Below are 15,790 nucleotides of genomic sequence, written 5' to 3'. Positions count from 1 at the left end.
CTGTGTTTATAAAATTAAAAATTTCTCAGAAGTATAGCTCTTCTTGGTAGTATAGTTTCTGCTAGTAATTAGCTGTGTGACCTTAGGCAGGTCAGGTAACCTCTTCCAACCTCTGTTTGCTCATCTGTAAAATGGAGTCAGTCGTGTCTATCCCATAGTGGTGTTGGGAAGGTTGAATGAGGGGTTGGGTGTGAAGCTCTGAGTATAGTGCCTGCCGGTCTGTGCCTGCATTGGGGACAGAAGCGGGGGAAAGGTGTGCCTTCCTCACACTCATCCCAGCAAGCCTCTGGGTCAGTATGAATTTTGAAGGTCAGCCAGTGGCCCTGGTCAGCAGGGTCTTCCCTGGCCACCCCTTCTGCCCAGAGCCAAACACCTTTAGTCACAGATTAGACTTGGCCTCAGTGAGTTCGTCATGCGGCCAGGACTGCCTGTAACGCCATCAGTTTTGCATCACTGTGCACACCTGTGTTGACCTAGCATAGGCCAGGCATTCTCTTAATTCCACTCCCTGTGGCAGACCCTAGTTCTGGCGGCTCCAGGGTAAATGTATATTTTCATGTTTCTACCAATTGTGTAATTGTATGGGATTAAGAATAGTTTCATTTTAGCAGACGAAGATGTTCTGATGCTTTATTTTACTTTCAATACAGGTCTGGTGTTCTGTGTTGAAGTGTCTGAGTCATATTTAAAGTGGACTTCTGTTTAATGCTTTCCTTAGGGTGAACCGTATCTGAACACGGCCTATGGGCACATGATCTGCTACTGGGATGGCTCTGCTCATTATCTGATGTATCTGGTGATGGTGGCAGCCATAGCCTGGGAGTAAGTCAGTTCGCCTGGTGGGTGTGCCTTTGTCACCTTAGCAATCGATAGGCGGGTAGGTAAGGAAAATGGATGTATAGAGGCACAGACACAGGCAGGTACACATGGACATGAATCTAGGGTCTATGGAGACAAGTTAGACATGGCTTTATTTTTCCTTGTGTCACTGCCTTTCGAACATATGCCTTTGGATCTCTCCTCTGCCATGATGGACAGCTCGGGCAGACCCCTTAACTTTCTGATTATGTTCTAAGAGCAGTCTCATTTTCAGAAATTAAAGCCCAGCACATAGTAATTCAAAACTTCAAACTCCTATCAGTTCAGAGCTCTCTTTCCCTCCAGTTCAGGCTTACCCCTGAAGCTTAGCGGCCTGCTTTGAGGCTGGGGTGCGTGGTCTGTCCCTTGATTCCTTCTCAGCTTGCTCTGCGGCTGGCTCCTCTGGGAGCATGTGTGTATGTACATGGGGTTAAAGGAAGAGGGGCAGAGTCTAACACGACAATTGCTGTTTTCTGGGAATTGGTAGCCTCTGTTATGATATGCTGGCTGTGTCTTGTGGGGCACATGTGTGGGTTCTTGGAGTCCCCTACCACAGGAAGGAACCTCTGCATTACACTGATCCCTGAAATGAGCAATGCTCTCTCAGACTGAATTTGTGTGACTCTCCTGCCCATGGTGGTACACCCACAGCTTCTTTCTGCTGGGGCCACGCCCTTTGGGGTGGGGATCCTTAAAAGATGGCTCAAGCCCAGCTACCTTCCCAGGCCTCCCCTTGGCTCCAGGTTAGAGAAAGCCGTGCATTTTGCCCCACACCAGGTTGAAATTCAGCTTGACCAACTGTCCTGTGCCCCTCCCATGCCCTCAGTCATCCACTCAAGGACAGTTCCAACTAATTTCTGGACTTTTCTAGGCCCCCCCCGCCCATCTCTTCATGAATGTTCCCAAGCTCCAGAGAACACATCAGGTATTTCTGAGAAGGCTCAGGCTCTGCTTGCTGTCAGGAGGGGGCCAGTGTTTCTATGGTTCAGTTAGCATCCAGTTGGGGAGGAAGATTCTGGTCTGTCCCCCTGCTGACAATCCCAGTCACTGTGAACGGGCCTCTTGGGATCTGATGCATGTGGCTTGGGGGGTAGGGCAGGGCAGGAAGCACACAGTATTCTCCACTTCTCTTTCCCATCAGAGGATCTCTTTTTGAATTTCTCATGGCCCCTTATGGAGGTGACTGTCAGTTATCAGTTGCAAACACTTTTTGTCAACATCGCCTATTAAGATTAGGGGTATGTGTCTAGCAGCTCCTTCAGAACATGGGGTAGGTATCACTTATTATACTTATCTCTGGGGCTTTGGCCAAAATCCTGTGACACCAGGGAAAGTCCACTTAACATCCTACTCATAATGGTTTAAAATATGGATCCAATTTTCTGTGAACCTTCTTTTTACTTTCATGCTGTGAGTTTCATAAGTAATAGTGAAATGCAGTACTCCTTTGATAGTGATGACCATGGTATGGTTTAACAGACCAGTGTAGCAAGCATAATTTCCTATTCAAAAGGACACAAAGAGGGTTCTATAGCATATCACATATGGAAATGCAGTTTGATCACCAGGGTTCCTTGTATTTATTACTCTTGATTCAGTACATTTTGGCTCATGTACTTTACTAGTTAGAACAAAGATAATATTGTGGAGCATCTTATACTAATAGTATTCTAAGACAAATGTGTTAAGTCAGGATTTTTTTCATTACAGGGAAAGTTATAGAACCATTGGCCTATATTGGGTCGGATCTATTATTATGAGCATTGTTGTTTTTGTGCCAGGAAACATTGTAGGTAAGAAACTTTATCTTAAAGTTCACTTTCCTTTTCTGAAACAATAGGAATTGTTTTTAAATAGGGAAGCTATTTTGGTTGTAATAGAACCAAGAAATTCCAAGTATACCAAAATGGCTGTTTTGCAGAATTACTCCTTTTCCCTTCCATCTCACCTTCTAAGAAATGCTTTTGGGCAGTTTTCAGAAGTGTACACTGAACAATTAGACTATCTAATATCAGTGTTTCCTGACTTTTAGAAGGATCTAGTGGGGTAAGTATTGTGTTTGTGGCTACATTCAGTGTGAAAATATTTCCTACAACTCTTTGTATTATATATAACTCTTGACACACTATGGGAACTTGATAAATGTACTTGAAAATTAAGATTCTTGAAAGCTAATGTAGAAGAGTTATTTATGCATGCAAGAAATCAGGATATTATATTGTCTATTTTTAAAGTGCTGTAGATAGGGCATGCCTGTTAATAAACACCTAATAATTTAAAATTGACCTGTTTTTGGTCTCATTAAAAATACTGTCTGGCCTATATCAAAATTTTAGATGACTTGAGACGGGGAGGTGTTCTACATGTTGTGTTTGGATATACTTTTGACTTTCTCTTTTTTTCTCTCTTTTAAATAGGGAAGTATGGAACACGCATTTGCCCTGCTTTTTTCTTAAGCATACCATATACTTGTCTTCCTGTCTGGGCTGGTTTCAGAATCTATAATCAGCCATCAGAAAATTATAATTATCCCTCAAAGGTGATTTTATTAAGTTAAATGTAACCTGTTCTCAGACTCACAGGGCTTACTCATATCCACTGGATACTGGATTGAACCATGCCTCCAGGGATGGAGCCTTTGGAGCATTCAATCAGTGTGACTGTGCTGATTCTGCAGCATTGGTTCACACCTTAGTTATGGTGGCCAGAATGGTCTGTTTCTGCGTGAATAGATCTGCTTTGATTGGCCAGGCCATGCTTTTTGGAACTTCCTGTGCCAGAGGTTACACTGGCTCTTCCCATGAGATTCCGCATTAGTGTGTGGAGCGTGAGGTTTGTCTGGGGCTGTTAACAGCCTGGAGTCTGAGCACCTGGGTACCTCCTTCAGAGATATCTATGCACTACTGCCCCAAAGGGAGGCTGGAGATATACTGCTGTTCCAGGTAGCACACACAGACATAGGGTCTGATTACCAAGAGATCCAGGCACATGGAGACTGGCTACAGGACGTCTTCTGAGACACCTCCCTTCCATTCACAGCCGAGGTGGTCAAGGTGAAACAATACTGGCCGGGCAGGTACTCTGTTAAGGTCTTCATTTCTAAGCTAGTGACATTTTTCTAAGTTTCTCTTCCTTTCATAGGTATTAGATCCTTAAGCAAGATCCTTTAAGCAAAATTGATATATGAAAATATGAGTTACTAGAGATAATCAGAACACAATTCTTCATTTTACAAAAAGACTTACAATAGAATTCATTAAAATACATTTTAATTTACAGACACTTCATTTGTAAACATTTAGACACATGCTATGTAAACTCAGCTTGGCACATTGACAACTGGTACTCCCTTACACCCTCTTGAGGAATGAGGTGGTTGTTAAAAAATAAGCGAACAGTAACCATAGCCTTGGTCCTCACTCGGCTCCATGTCAGTGTATCAACACCATTCCGTTCATGTTGTAAAACACATAGACTGTTCATTTAAAAAACTGTTAAAACACAGTGATGGCTGGGGAGAAATAGGCATTGTCATACAGTGCTGGTAGGAACATAAATTCAGAATCGCTCTGCAAAGCCACCTGGCAGTGTTATCAACCTTAACAAATCTAACTTTTTAATCTAGTAATTCTACTTCTAGGGCACTATCCTAAGAAAATCATCAGAGATGCTGTCAAAGATTTATGTACAAAGTTGCTCATCATCGCATTAAGTGTAACAGTGAAAATGCCTAAATGTCCAATAATCAGAGATATGGCACTTCCATGTGATGTTGTTTTAGAAGAATTTTTAATAATGTGGTAAAGTACTGATAGGTAGATAGTGAGAGGCAAGAGAACAAATGCAAAATTGTTTATACATTAAGTCCTAATTTTGTGAAAAAATAAATGTAGATTATATATCATACATACATATGTAGTACAATGTGTGTGTGGATATATATATATATATATATAACTATATATATGTGACTGGAAAATATAACAACTGTTAATAGAAGTATGATGGGTTAATGGTTTATTTTTAAAAAATGAGTATATTTTACATTTATAATCATAAAATGCTTTTTCAAAAAAAAATATGGCCTCATAGAGCCAGAAGGGCCCTTTGAGATCACCTGGCCCAGTCTCATTTCACAGATGAGGAACTGAGACTTGAGGGGTGAAATTATTTTCCTGTTGCATGGCTAGTGGTTTTGAATCTTCAACATTCTCTTATCACCCATCATCATTGTATCTGTGTTTCAGTAGATCTCAGATTATTCTTTGGCACCTTGGGCCTGCTCATTAGTTACCAACTCTACTTTAGGTCATTCAAGAAATCCAAGCGAAAGATCTGCTGAGAAGACCATGTGATTTAATGTTGGTTGTGTGTCTCCTTCTGGCAACTGGATTTTGCCTGTTTAGAGGCTTGGTAAGCATAAGAGATCATAATAACATAAAGTATATTTTTAATCAGATTTCCTAGTGCACTAACAAAACATACCTCCCATTAGAGCCTGGAGGCCTGGACCTGCTTCCTGACTCTCCTACCCTCACCCCAGACCTCTCCTCCCAAAGGGGTAGGTCCCTTCTGGGCTGCTCCATACCACCTCCTTCAGGTCCTTGGATCAAGCTCTGTACCTGAAAAATTAGCCATTAGTCTCATTCTTTTGGTTCCTTTGATGTTTCTGATTTAAGTATCTTTGGTAAGGGTGGTAACTTAAGACTAGTCAAACTGTGGCACAGAGCATGCATGTGTTCTCAGGGGTAGGGAGATGGGATTGAGGAAGGGGTACCAGAGTACAGTGTTAGACTCCTGGCCATTTACTAGCTGTGTGGCCTTGGAAAAATCACTCAACCTCTTTGATCCTCAGTTTCTTCCTGTGTAAAGTAACAGTACCTACCTTACAGTACTGTTTGAAGATTAAATGATAAGGCACATCGAACACTTGCAGAGGGCCTTATACCTAATAAGCGCTCAGTAAGTGATTGCTCTTACTATTTTTATTGATCAAGGATCCTTCACAATATCCCAGTTTCATGGTTTATTCTCAGTAGCAATAAATTTGAGCAGCCAGAATTATACGGGTAATTATATTCAGCTTTAATGACAATCACTGTTCTAAGGCTGCTGGCATTGCACAGCAGTTGGGGGGCAGAGTGGCAAGTGTAAACTGATGCAGCTGATTCATTGTTTTGGGGCGGCTAGCTGGGTCAGGGTGAGTAGTCTTAAGAGCTGTCTCCCTCTTTGGATCATCAGAAACTTCCTGGAGCAGAGTTGGCTAGTAGGAGTGGCATGGGGAAGGGAAGTAAAGGAGAAAGCAGGGCCATAGGCTTTGCTCAGACCACAGAGCACTGAAACCATTCTTTGTTTAGTTTGCTGTAATTCCTAAAGTCAAAAGAACAAAACCAGCAACAATAAAAATGAGCCCCAACTGTTTTCTTGCATAGCCATCTCCACTCCCCTGTGCACATGAGAAAAACGTGTGCATGGGCGAGTGTGTACCCTTTGGTAGGTGGGGCTTTTAGGTTGGGGCCCATTTTTACCAACTCTGCCACTGACGTGTTCATGTTATTTAGGTGGGACAGCATTTATGGCTAAGGACACAAGGAATGGTACCTGAGGGAGGTCTCAGAGGGGACCCAGTAATGTGCCAGAGAGACACTTCGTCTGTTCTGTGGCCTAAAGTCCACTCTGCCGTGACTAAATCTGCTCTGCCCTCTTTCAAAGTGGATATAGGAGGTGGCTTCAGAGAGGACCTCACTTTCAAATCATTATCCTTTACTGCCCCCAAAGGCCATTTACTCTGTGAGGCGCTGGAGATAGGAGGATGCTATTTTTTGAATCTTGCAAAGCACAGTTAAGATGAATTTGGCATAGAAATGTACTTTTCTTCCTGCCGGGAATAGTTGTTGAGTTATTCCCAGGAAAAGTGAAACTGATAATCTAAAGCAAGCTGTGCTTTGGTTAGCCAAACCTAGACATTTAAACTGAATACTCGGAAGATCCCAAGAACAGGGCATTAGTTTCCATTTCCTTCTCCACTATTAACCTCTGCTTAATCTCTTCAGAGTAAATCTGTAGAATATTTTCTTTCCTTTTTTACTGATGAGCTTCTAAAATAGCTTTTGTTAAACAGAAAGCAGGTTGTGACGAAACCTGGCACGTTTAGCCTTATCAGCAAACATAAGAACCAGATGTGACTGTATCTTTATAATGCATTCATTTTTGTTTGTAGATTGCTTTGGATTGCCCAGCTGAGCTCTGCCGATTATATACGCAATTTCAAGAGCCCTACCTAAAGGATCCTGCTGCTTATGCTAAAATCCAGGTCAAGTAGTTATGAAGCCTAAGATTTTTCTAAAATTAATTTTCTTTTTTTTTTTAAGAATGGGAAAATGTGATACCATGTAGGAAATAGGAGTTAACGTTTTCTAAGGTGAAAATGTTAATTGATGAAAATGTTGTGCTTTTCGTAAGGCCAGATTAACTATTAATTTACTGATGACGTTATTCCTCTGTTCAATGTAGATGCTGGCATATCTGTTCTATTCCGTCCCTTACTTTGTGATGGCGCTCTATGGCTTGGTGGTTCCTGGATGCTCCTGGATGCCTGACGTAACACTGATACATGCTGGAGGTCTAGCTCAGGTACTAAGAATATGCTGTTAAGAAAGTTTACTGGGGATGTGGCTGTCATTGTTGAGTGTCTAAAAAATATCTCTGCTCTGTGTTTTAGGGTTGGAAACAGTTATTAGATATGTTGTGCCCTTTGCTTTACAGTTCTTTGGAAGACATTTCTGCATTATTTAAATCTCTTAATCTGGTAGGTGCACCATTCAGTTATACAGATGAGGAAACTGAGGCCCAGCAAGGTTAAATGATTTGTTCAAGGTCACATACCCAGCAAGCGGCACTGCTGTTTCCCAGTCTCTGAACACCACAGCTACTAAAAGAGAATTGAGAGCTGTTATCATTAAGATGTCTATCTGAATTTAAGATTTCAGAAGTTCACTATATTATGCTACACAGGACCAGGGAAACTGGTTTTTAAAAAGTTCTGCTCCTGGGAAGCTGGGCCTGTCATCCCATTCCTCCCCTCTGCTACTTAGCCAAGCCTCTGGCCTACAGTAGATGTTCAGTGAATGCTTACTTCATTGAACTGGGAATGAAATTATCTATGGAATTATCATTCAAAGCATATTTTTATAAGATAACCTATCAAAACAAATTGATCTTATGAACAAGGAAGAAAATTATTTTGTTCTTTTCTTACTGTAAATTAGAAAACCGAAGTGAACTCATCTTTTAAAATCATTATCTGTCCCGCTTTTTTGTCTCGCTCTTTTTAAGCAGGCATAAAAATGAGGTTCATCCAGGAACTCTAGGCATATACAGTTAATTATACTTATGGTATAATTATGATGGCAAAAAGACACACTAGAATTTACAGGGTTTAAAACCAGTAACAGCATTTATGGGTTAATAGACTGGGCTCAATCTTTGCAGTCTGAGGTACTTCTTAACTATAGAATTAGAATATAAATATCAAAAAAAGTTGATGCAGTATTCAGAAGAAGTAATGGTTCCTGTCCTTTCCTTGAAGGACATAAGGAAAGAGAACTAGTATATACCCTCTGCAGACCTCTGAATACCTTATTTCTCAGGCCTTGGTGTGGGTCTTTATTTCCATATCTTTCAATACCAACTATAAGGTGATGACTTTTCATTTCCCATCTTTAGCTCAGACTGTTCCCAGACTCTTATATTTAATTCTGAACTCCTTCTTTTCACTTGGGTGTCTTACTGACATCTCAGATTTAATGTCTAAAATAGGACTCCTGATCCGCCCCACAACTTCTCTTTCATCTCCCCATCTCTGAAAATAGCCCTTCCTGGCATCCAGCAGCTCAAGTCAAAAATGTGGAGTAGTTCTTTACACTTCCTATTCCCTTACCGTCTACATGTAGCCCATCACTAGGTCGGGTTAGTTCTCTCGCCAGAGTAATTTGCAAATCTACCACTTTTTTACAGCTCCACTGCCACTACGATAGTCTGAGCTCTCATTACCTTACTTCATGCAAGGCAAGCCATGCTAAGTGTTTTACTTACCTATTTGTGTAAAGACAGGCTGTGTGCTCTGCTGGAGTAGCAAATACCCAGTGGTTAAAAATAAAGTTTTATTTATTGCTTGTGCAAAGATCATGTGGGATATTTTCAAAAGTCAGGCCTGGCACCGACCCAACTGCAGAGGAGGCTGATACATGTGGTCTTCCTGTCTGCCTCAGAAGAAACTGTGTGAGCACATAGCATCATCTCTGCAAGTGTTTCAAAAGCCTCACTTAAAGATAAGCAGGCCGAGACCCAGGGTAGTTACTTGCCTAAGGTCACAAAGTTACTAGAAGAGGGATATAAAACCCCATCTGACTCCAAAGCCCATATTCTTCTCTGTTGTGTTATCCCTCTCCTCATGCAAACAACTAACTATGCTCCAGAATCCTACAGCAGAGTAAGACTTTGTACGTGGCATGTAGGAGTTAGAGGACCTTCTGGGAGTGGGAGGCAATGACACCTGAGCTGTGGGCTTTACTGGCTGAATAGACTTGAAAAGACTGCGGAAGCGTTTAGATGTTGGAGTGTGCCCTGGTTAGAGGGTACAGAGGGCCTCCCACTCGCCCCACTCTTACCAGCCCCTTGATTAGATTGTTCAGGGTTCAACATCTACTCATTACCCGTGTGCTCTGCCTGCACAATCCAGCTTCCTCTGCATGCCATGTACCTTGGTCTGCCCTGCACCAGGCCCTGATGCAGGAACACCGAGTGTCATCAGCTAGGAGGCTGGCAAGAGTGAGGCCAAGTGTTGGACCTGGTCAAGTCTCAGGAGACAACTTGAGAACTAGGCAGGAAGACCTAGGCCAGGGCCTAGCCATGTGCACAGGGTCAGCAGAGTCAGGAGGCTTAGGATGGTCAGAGCTTGGGGGCGAATGGGTACTTAAATCTGTAACAGTAAGATGAACCCTACCCTGTACCTGCTAGTGAGGCTAAGCTTGCAGACAGGCACCTGTGACTCCAGCCAGGAGGTTCTGGGAAAGGCAGTGTGGATGGCAGAGCGGCTGGCAGCAGCAGTGGCAGTTTCAGTCGTACGCCAGGCCCTGAAGAAATCTCTGATCTCATCCATCACTGCCCAATTTGCAAAGGTAGCCTGAGGCTGTCAACTAGATTCTATCAATGTCAGAAGGATGTTTCTCCCAACCCAACAGAAGAATGGTGCAATCTAAGAATTATGTGTCTGACATTCCCGTAACTCTTAGCTGGGCTTTAATATCTACCTATTCAGAGTGTTCAGCCTGAGGAAAAGTTACAGATCATACTGCAACGAAACAGTGCATATGATGAGAATGCTGAATTCCAGTTGTGTGATTTGTTTTCTGCTTAGCGAATACTTGCTCACGAAATGAATTCTCATCTTGAGAGGATATCGGACACATTCATCACAGAAGCTCTCCATTACCTTGATTAGCACCCCGAGCTTGCTAAAACTGCCATTCCTAATTTAGAAGCTTTATGTATTCATGATCCCACTAACTTTATCAAAATCTGCTTTTATTGTAAGATCTAGTGAACTCCCAAGAACCTGTGACTTAACAATAAGAAAAAAATCCTTGAAAAACTTCTAGACCAGTACAAGTCAATGGAAAACATGGTTAGTAGTTATTAGGTCCCTCATTTCAGACCATTTAGGAATCTGCCAAACCTGCTGCCTTCAGAAATCAAAAGATAAATCAAAAGGTGAACTAAAATGCAATAAAACCAGGACACATTTTACACCGGAGTTCCACTGGGGACTTTAACCCAAGGGTCTTTTCATATAAAATTAAAGTTTCAAGTCTAATTTGAAAAGTATTACAGGCTGTTTAGAGCTACTTATTAGCATTTTTTAATCAATTGAAGAATTTTTCTCTGCTAAAATTAAAAGAAAAGATATAGTTAATATGGTTAAGACCATGAGCTCTGGAGGCAGACTGGTTCGAATCTCATTCACGGATCACTTCAGTGACCTTGGTCACTCACCTCTTTGATCCCGTTTCCTCTTCTATAAAGTAAGAATAATAACAGTACCTTTCTCATAGAGCTGCTGTTAAGGATTTTATGAGGTAATATGTGTAAAGGGCGTAGAGCAGTGCCTGGCACATTATAAGCTGTGGGCCTCTTTGTTGCTTTTGTTAATGTTGTTGTTAGAAGCTTCCCAGTAAGAGTTCGGAGAGAAATGCCTTATGTTGCTCAGAAGATACATTAATCTGTAGCTGTGTGTTGTGTATAATTACCTAAAAATCAGAGAAACTGGAAGAAAGCTCTGGGACAGATTCACAGCGGGTTTGGCAGGGAGCCTGCCATGCCATCCAATTAACAGCTCGCAGCCATGGAAGCAGGAGCAGTTCCACTTCAGTCAGGCAATGCCAGTGCCCCTTCCCACCTGCTGCCTCAGACTCTCCCACCCCCTGGCTATGCAGGTGCCACATACTTTCTCACAAAAGGGTCTGGAGGCTCATCTGTGGATAATTTGGTTGTCAAGAGTTGACTCTACTGGGGGACAAGTTTTATTAAGTTTTTTCCTTTATGGAAGCCTTTAAGAAAACCTGAAAGTAAAGGTTTAGGAAGAACATGGGATACTAAAGCAAATCTCATTTTAATCATTTGCTTCTGATGTGATTCATCACTAAACATCTTTTTTAGTATTAAAACTAGAGCTTGGGTTTAATGTCTTTTTACATGCTTGTTATCCTTTGGTGGAGACAGTCTTGAAATTGTCAAAAGATCAGCAAGGGAATCTAAAAACAAAGGGCCCCGGTTTTCAAGCAAGTAGAGTGCCAGATCATGAGCAAGTATTTCACTTGGGTTTTGTATCTGTCTGTGGAAGAGCTCCATGTGCTTGGCACTGTCCTAAGCACTTGACAAAGATCAACTCATTGAACCTGTATAACAATCCTATGAGGTGGACTCCTGCTTTTCAGGTGAGGAGCCAGAGGTAGTTACATACCTAACACAAGGTCATATTGCTGGTTTTCGGTGAAGCTGGGATTTGACGCTGTCTATCTGGTTCCAGATTCAGTGTTCTTAACCACAAGACTATGGCGCTCAGAAAACCCTAAGAAACGGTAACACGGTTCTAGATTAGCTGTTTATACTGTATCAGCCAAATAACCTGGCTACTGTCCCAATGTTCACATTAGTTTTTGCCTATAATATTTATGTGGACACACAAAACTCTTTCAATTCTCCTTTCTGGAACCAAGATTGTGATTTTTAGTCAAATTCTTTCCAGGCTGTCTCTATAGGAAAACACAGCTATTAAAATTTAACCTTTTTCTTTGACTTTATTGCCTCATTTCCCATCCCAACAATCCATTCTTAAAAAAAAAAAAAACCCAAAGTAAATCTCTTAACTAAATTTAAGGTGAAAAATGATTTAGAATGAAGTAGAAGAAAAATTATTAGGGGCTCAGCCTCACATCACTGAATTTTGGAGAAATTTCTGGGACCCATAACTTGAACATGTAATCTTGGCCATGTGTCAGTTCAGCAGCACTGAGGTCACCAAGCCACCAGATCCTACTAGCACAGTGCTCAGGCTGAGCTCTTCGGCCCTGTCATAAGGAGGTCTCATGTGCTGGTGGGAAAATCACCCAGGAGACACGGTGCAGCCCCTTAGCAGCTATGTGCTTGGGAAGGGAACCCTTCTCAAGTGAGACTGAGGGTTTTCTGAAACTTCAGCACCCTGGAAACTGGACACCATATGTCTTGGGAGGAAGCTATGGTTGGATTGCTCACTCAGCTAGAGGTGAGGCCACTATAAATACACCCATTAGAACCATGAGCAGTACAGGAACTGCAGAAAATTGGCCTCAGGCTCTTTCTCTCAATTACATACCTCTTTTGATTAGAAATGCAATCATCTTTGCCCCTTGTTAAACAATTTTGAAGCAAAAGGCCTATTAAAATAGGTATAAAAATAGAGAAATGCTTTGTAGAAGCTTTTTTGTATTTTGACAGTCACAAGACCATTACTGTTGAACGTTTATTGAGCTCTAACAATGTGATAGGTGCCACACAAAACATCAGACACAGTACCTGCCCGGTGGGCTTACAATCTAATCTAAGGACACGATCATTTTTTAATGTTGCCATGAGTTTGCTGTTTGTGAAAATGAGGTATTAACTGCACCGGTTAGTGCAGCAAAAAAGCCTACGAAATCAGACGTTTTAGCAGGTTCCCTATGCAAGTAGGCATGATTGCTCATATTATTCTCTCAAACTGTGGTCCGCATTTCCCCAAATTTGGTGATTTTTGAGATGTGTATAAGTGTCTATAAAGATAGACACCAAATGCACATTTCTTAAAACCATGGTTCAAATCTGGCCTCTAGTCCAGAAGAAAAAATTTAGTTACAATATTCAGAAAAATACTGTTATTCAAAATAGGCCCTAGAAGAAAATAGTGATGGGGGCCAAGTTCCTGTTCAGTGTTCCTAGAATGTCCACAAGAGCAGCTCCTCAGGGCAGCCTCTCAAATGCCCTTTACTCTCAAGGTGTTTTGTCTTCATAGCCCAGAGATGAAATATTTAACGTTTGCTGGGTTCTGTTTGGGCATGTGCCCCGGGGGAGGTGTGTTTGAGGGCAGAGCCCTCTCAGTGCCTCACAGATCACAATGCAGACAGACGATTCCTGCGTTGGCATTGGCGTTGGTCCCTGGGTCCTTGGCAACACACCACACTAATTTAATTTCTATCTCCAGAAAGCAGCAAAACTACCAGAGGCCCCCAGAATGTATCAGTAACTTGCAAAAATGTAACCTGTTAAAATCTGTCACTGATACAATCTGTATACATACTGCTTATGAAAACTTGTCCTTTGCTCATCATAGTAAAGTCAAGTGCTAAGTAACACTTTTATCTGTGTTAACCACTTAGCAGAATAAACTGATTTCATATGGAAGGAAATGTAAGATAACTCATATGTATTTAAAGCAAATTATTTAGTTTTCATTCTTGTTACTTCTGTGCCTTCTTTAGATTATAGTATCTTCTGTCTTTTCACTTTGATCCTGATGAACTAAGTCACCACTTACTACATTTAGATTCCCAATCCTTTGTGTATATCTTGCATTTCAGTAAGATATGAAATGCAGACTCCAGGACTGCATTCTGTAATGATACAAGGATCCTGAGGAAATACTTTCACAGAAGCCTTTTCTAATAGATTCCCCTGTGCTTACGAAAAGTATCAAAAAAGACCAACTGGCACATTCTGAATGTATGTTCTCAACAAGTAATCTAAGTACAAATGGGAAGCTCTTGCCTTTCTGTTTTGTAAACTCGGATTATACTGACAAGCCATACTTCTAAAAAATTTGATTTGAAAAGGTTGCCTGCATGTATATTTGCCATTTTATAAAGAGCAACCAAATCCCTACGCCCACCCTTATCTTACAAAACAACCCTTAGTATTTTTTAAGTTGCATAAAAAAACAAATATGTGAATAAATAAACAAATGCATAATGAAAGGCTTTGAGCTCTTGCTCCAAGGAGTAGGTGAAAGAACTGATAAATGAAGCTGAGGCCCTCTCTCAGTCCTTCTCTTTAAATAGTTAGGCTAAAAATATCTTAAGCTGTCTAAACTCTGTACTTGCTTCATTTTTATTGGAACACATTTTGTGAGCCACAACTGAGTTCCTATATAGGATATCTCCAGAAGGTAAATCAGGAAAAAGCAGATTTTATTCAGATTTTTTGTCAAATTGAGCCACTACTGTTTGGTATGGGGGCACTAGATGCGTTAAAAAACAGCTAGCCTGATAAAGACGTGCTAAAGGTTTACTTTATTTGAACAGTTAAGTCAAGAATAGCCCTAAATTCAATGAAATATTGAAGACTATGGATTGTTTGAAAGTCCTGGTTTTGAGGGCACAGGAGCATGGTCTGAATGAACCATTCAGAACTCATCGTGCATCCAACTAAACACAAAATTCATGCTTACCACCCCCTCTCCTTTTTTTAATGCAACAGGCTCAGTTTTCTCACATCGGTGCTTCTCTTCATGCTAGAACTGCTTATGTCTACAGAGTCCCTGAAGAAGCGAAAATCCTTTTTTTAGCATTAAACATAGCATATGGAGTTCTTCCTCAGCTCTTGGCCTATCGCTGTATCTACAAACCAGAGTTCTTCATAAAAACAAAGGCAGATGAAAAAGTTGAATAAAAGCATTATTTTATGTTATTTCTCTCTAGATTACTGACTTTTGTTATTTTGGTACCAATATTTGGTCCCATTCCACTCTCTTCCCATACAGGAACATTTAAGAATACATAAATTCTTGCTCCGTACTGTATATGTGAGCTATCATAGGAATTATGTGGATAAATTTTCTTTTTTTGAAGGAAAATTGAAGTTATTCAGAAAGCTTGTTTAAAGAAATATATTTCAAGTTATTTGTGAATAAACTTGACCACCTATCTCAATATTCTGTTTGCACACTTTAAATATAAGTGAAAAATTACAATTTAGCTCCTATAATAGTGAGCATGAAAAGGAAACTGTTCAAAAGTGAAAATGGTCTATGCATATTAAAAATTTCAAAGTAGCAAATACAGATGGAGAAATATTTTTGCATATAAGATCTATATGTTTCATTATCAACCTCAATATAAAAGACAAATTATCAGAATATTTAAAAATGTTGTTTGAAAAATGTTTTCCCAAGGAAAGTATATTATTTACTGCTGTTTAAAAATTGCTTTTACTGAAATTTTTCTGTGAGTCTAAATAGCTAAGGAGGGATCTATAACTTATCATTAACCTTATTTTATTGGTGACTGGAAATGTTTCTATTGTATTTCTGTGTATATTTTTAATAAATTATTTTTGGTCTTTTATGAAGACAAATCTTACTAAA

General features: G+C 40.6%; 1 protein-coding gene and 1 pseudogene across 6 annotated transcripts in view; one reads left to right on the top strand and one right to left on the bottom strand.

Annotated features, from left to right (window-relative positions):
* LOC111164741 (uncharacterized) overlaps positions 1 to 12,792 on the bottom strand; it is a 43,055-nt pseudogene extending 30,263 nt beyond the window's left edge. Inside the window, exon 1 of the transcript XR_016391986.1 lies at positions 3,831 to 12,792. The product of XR_016391986.1 is annotated as an uncharacterized LOC111164741 (transcript). The remainder of the gene's footprint in view (positions 1 to 3,830) is intronic.
* TM6SF1 (transmembrane 6 superfamily member 1) overlaps positions 1 to 15,790 on the top strand; it is a 26,594-nt gene extending 10,804 nt beyond the window's left edge. Inside the window, exons 4-12 of one of the 5 annotated variants that reach the window (XM_089906715.1) lie at positions 719 to 822; positions 2,569 to 2,651; positions 3,276 to 3,397; positions 5,167 to 5,271; positions 7,079 to 7,171; positions 7,372 to 7,491; position 7,580; positions 9,042 to 9,136; positions 14,905 to 15,790. In XM_089906715.1, the coding sequence (XP_089762841.1) occupies positions 719 to 822; positions 2,569 to 2,651; positions 3,276 to 3,397; positions 5,167 to 5,271; positions 7,079 to 7,171; positions 7,372 to 7,491; position 7,580; positions 9,042 to 9,136; positions 14,905 to 15,096 (915 nt within the window). In that variant the 3' untranslated portion in view covers positions 15,097 to 15,790. Of the gene's footprint in view, positions 1 to 718; positions 823 to 2,568; positions 2,652 to 3,275; positions 3,398 to 5,166; positions 5,272 to 7,078; positions 7,172 to 7,371; positions 12,277 to 14,904 lie in introns of those variants that run through there. The other 4 variants (XM_022554584.3, XM_022554587.1, XM_022554586.3 and 1 more) reach the window with 4 other exon arrangements.

Source organism: Delphinapterus leucas, chromosome 2, assembly GCF_059928025.1.
Source record: "Delphinapterus leucas isolate spDelLeu-1000000601 "Yukka" chromosome 2, BTC_Dleu_Yukka2, whole genome shotgun sequence".
In the NCBI taxonomy this organism is placed as follows: Eukaryota; Metazoa; Chordata; class Mammalia; order Artiodactyla; family Monodontidae; genus Delphinapterus; species Delphinapterus leucas.
The sequence above is the reverse complement of the archived record's forward strand: the minus strand, read 5'-3'. Positions and strand labels throughout refer to the sequence as shown.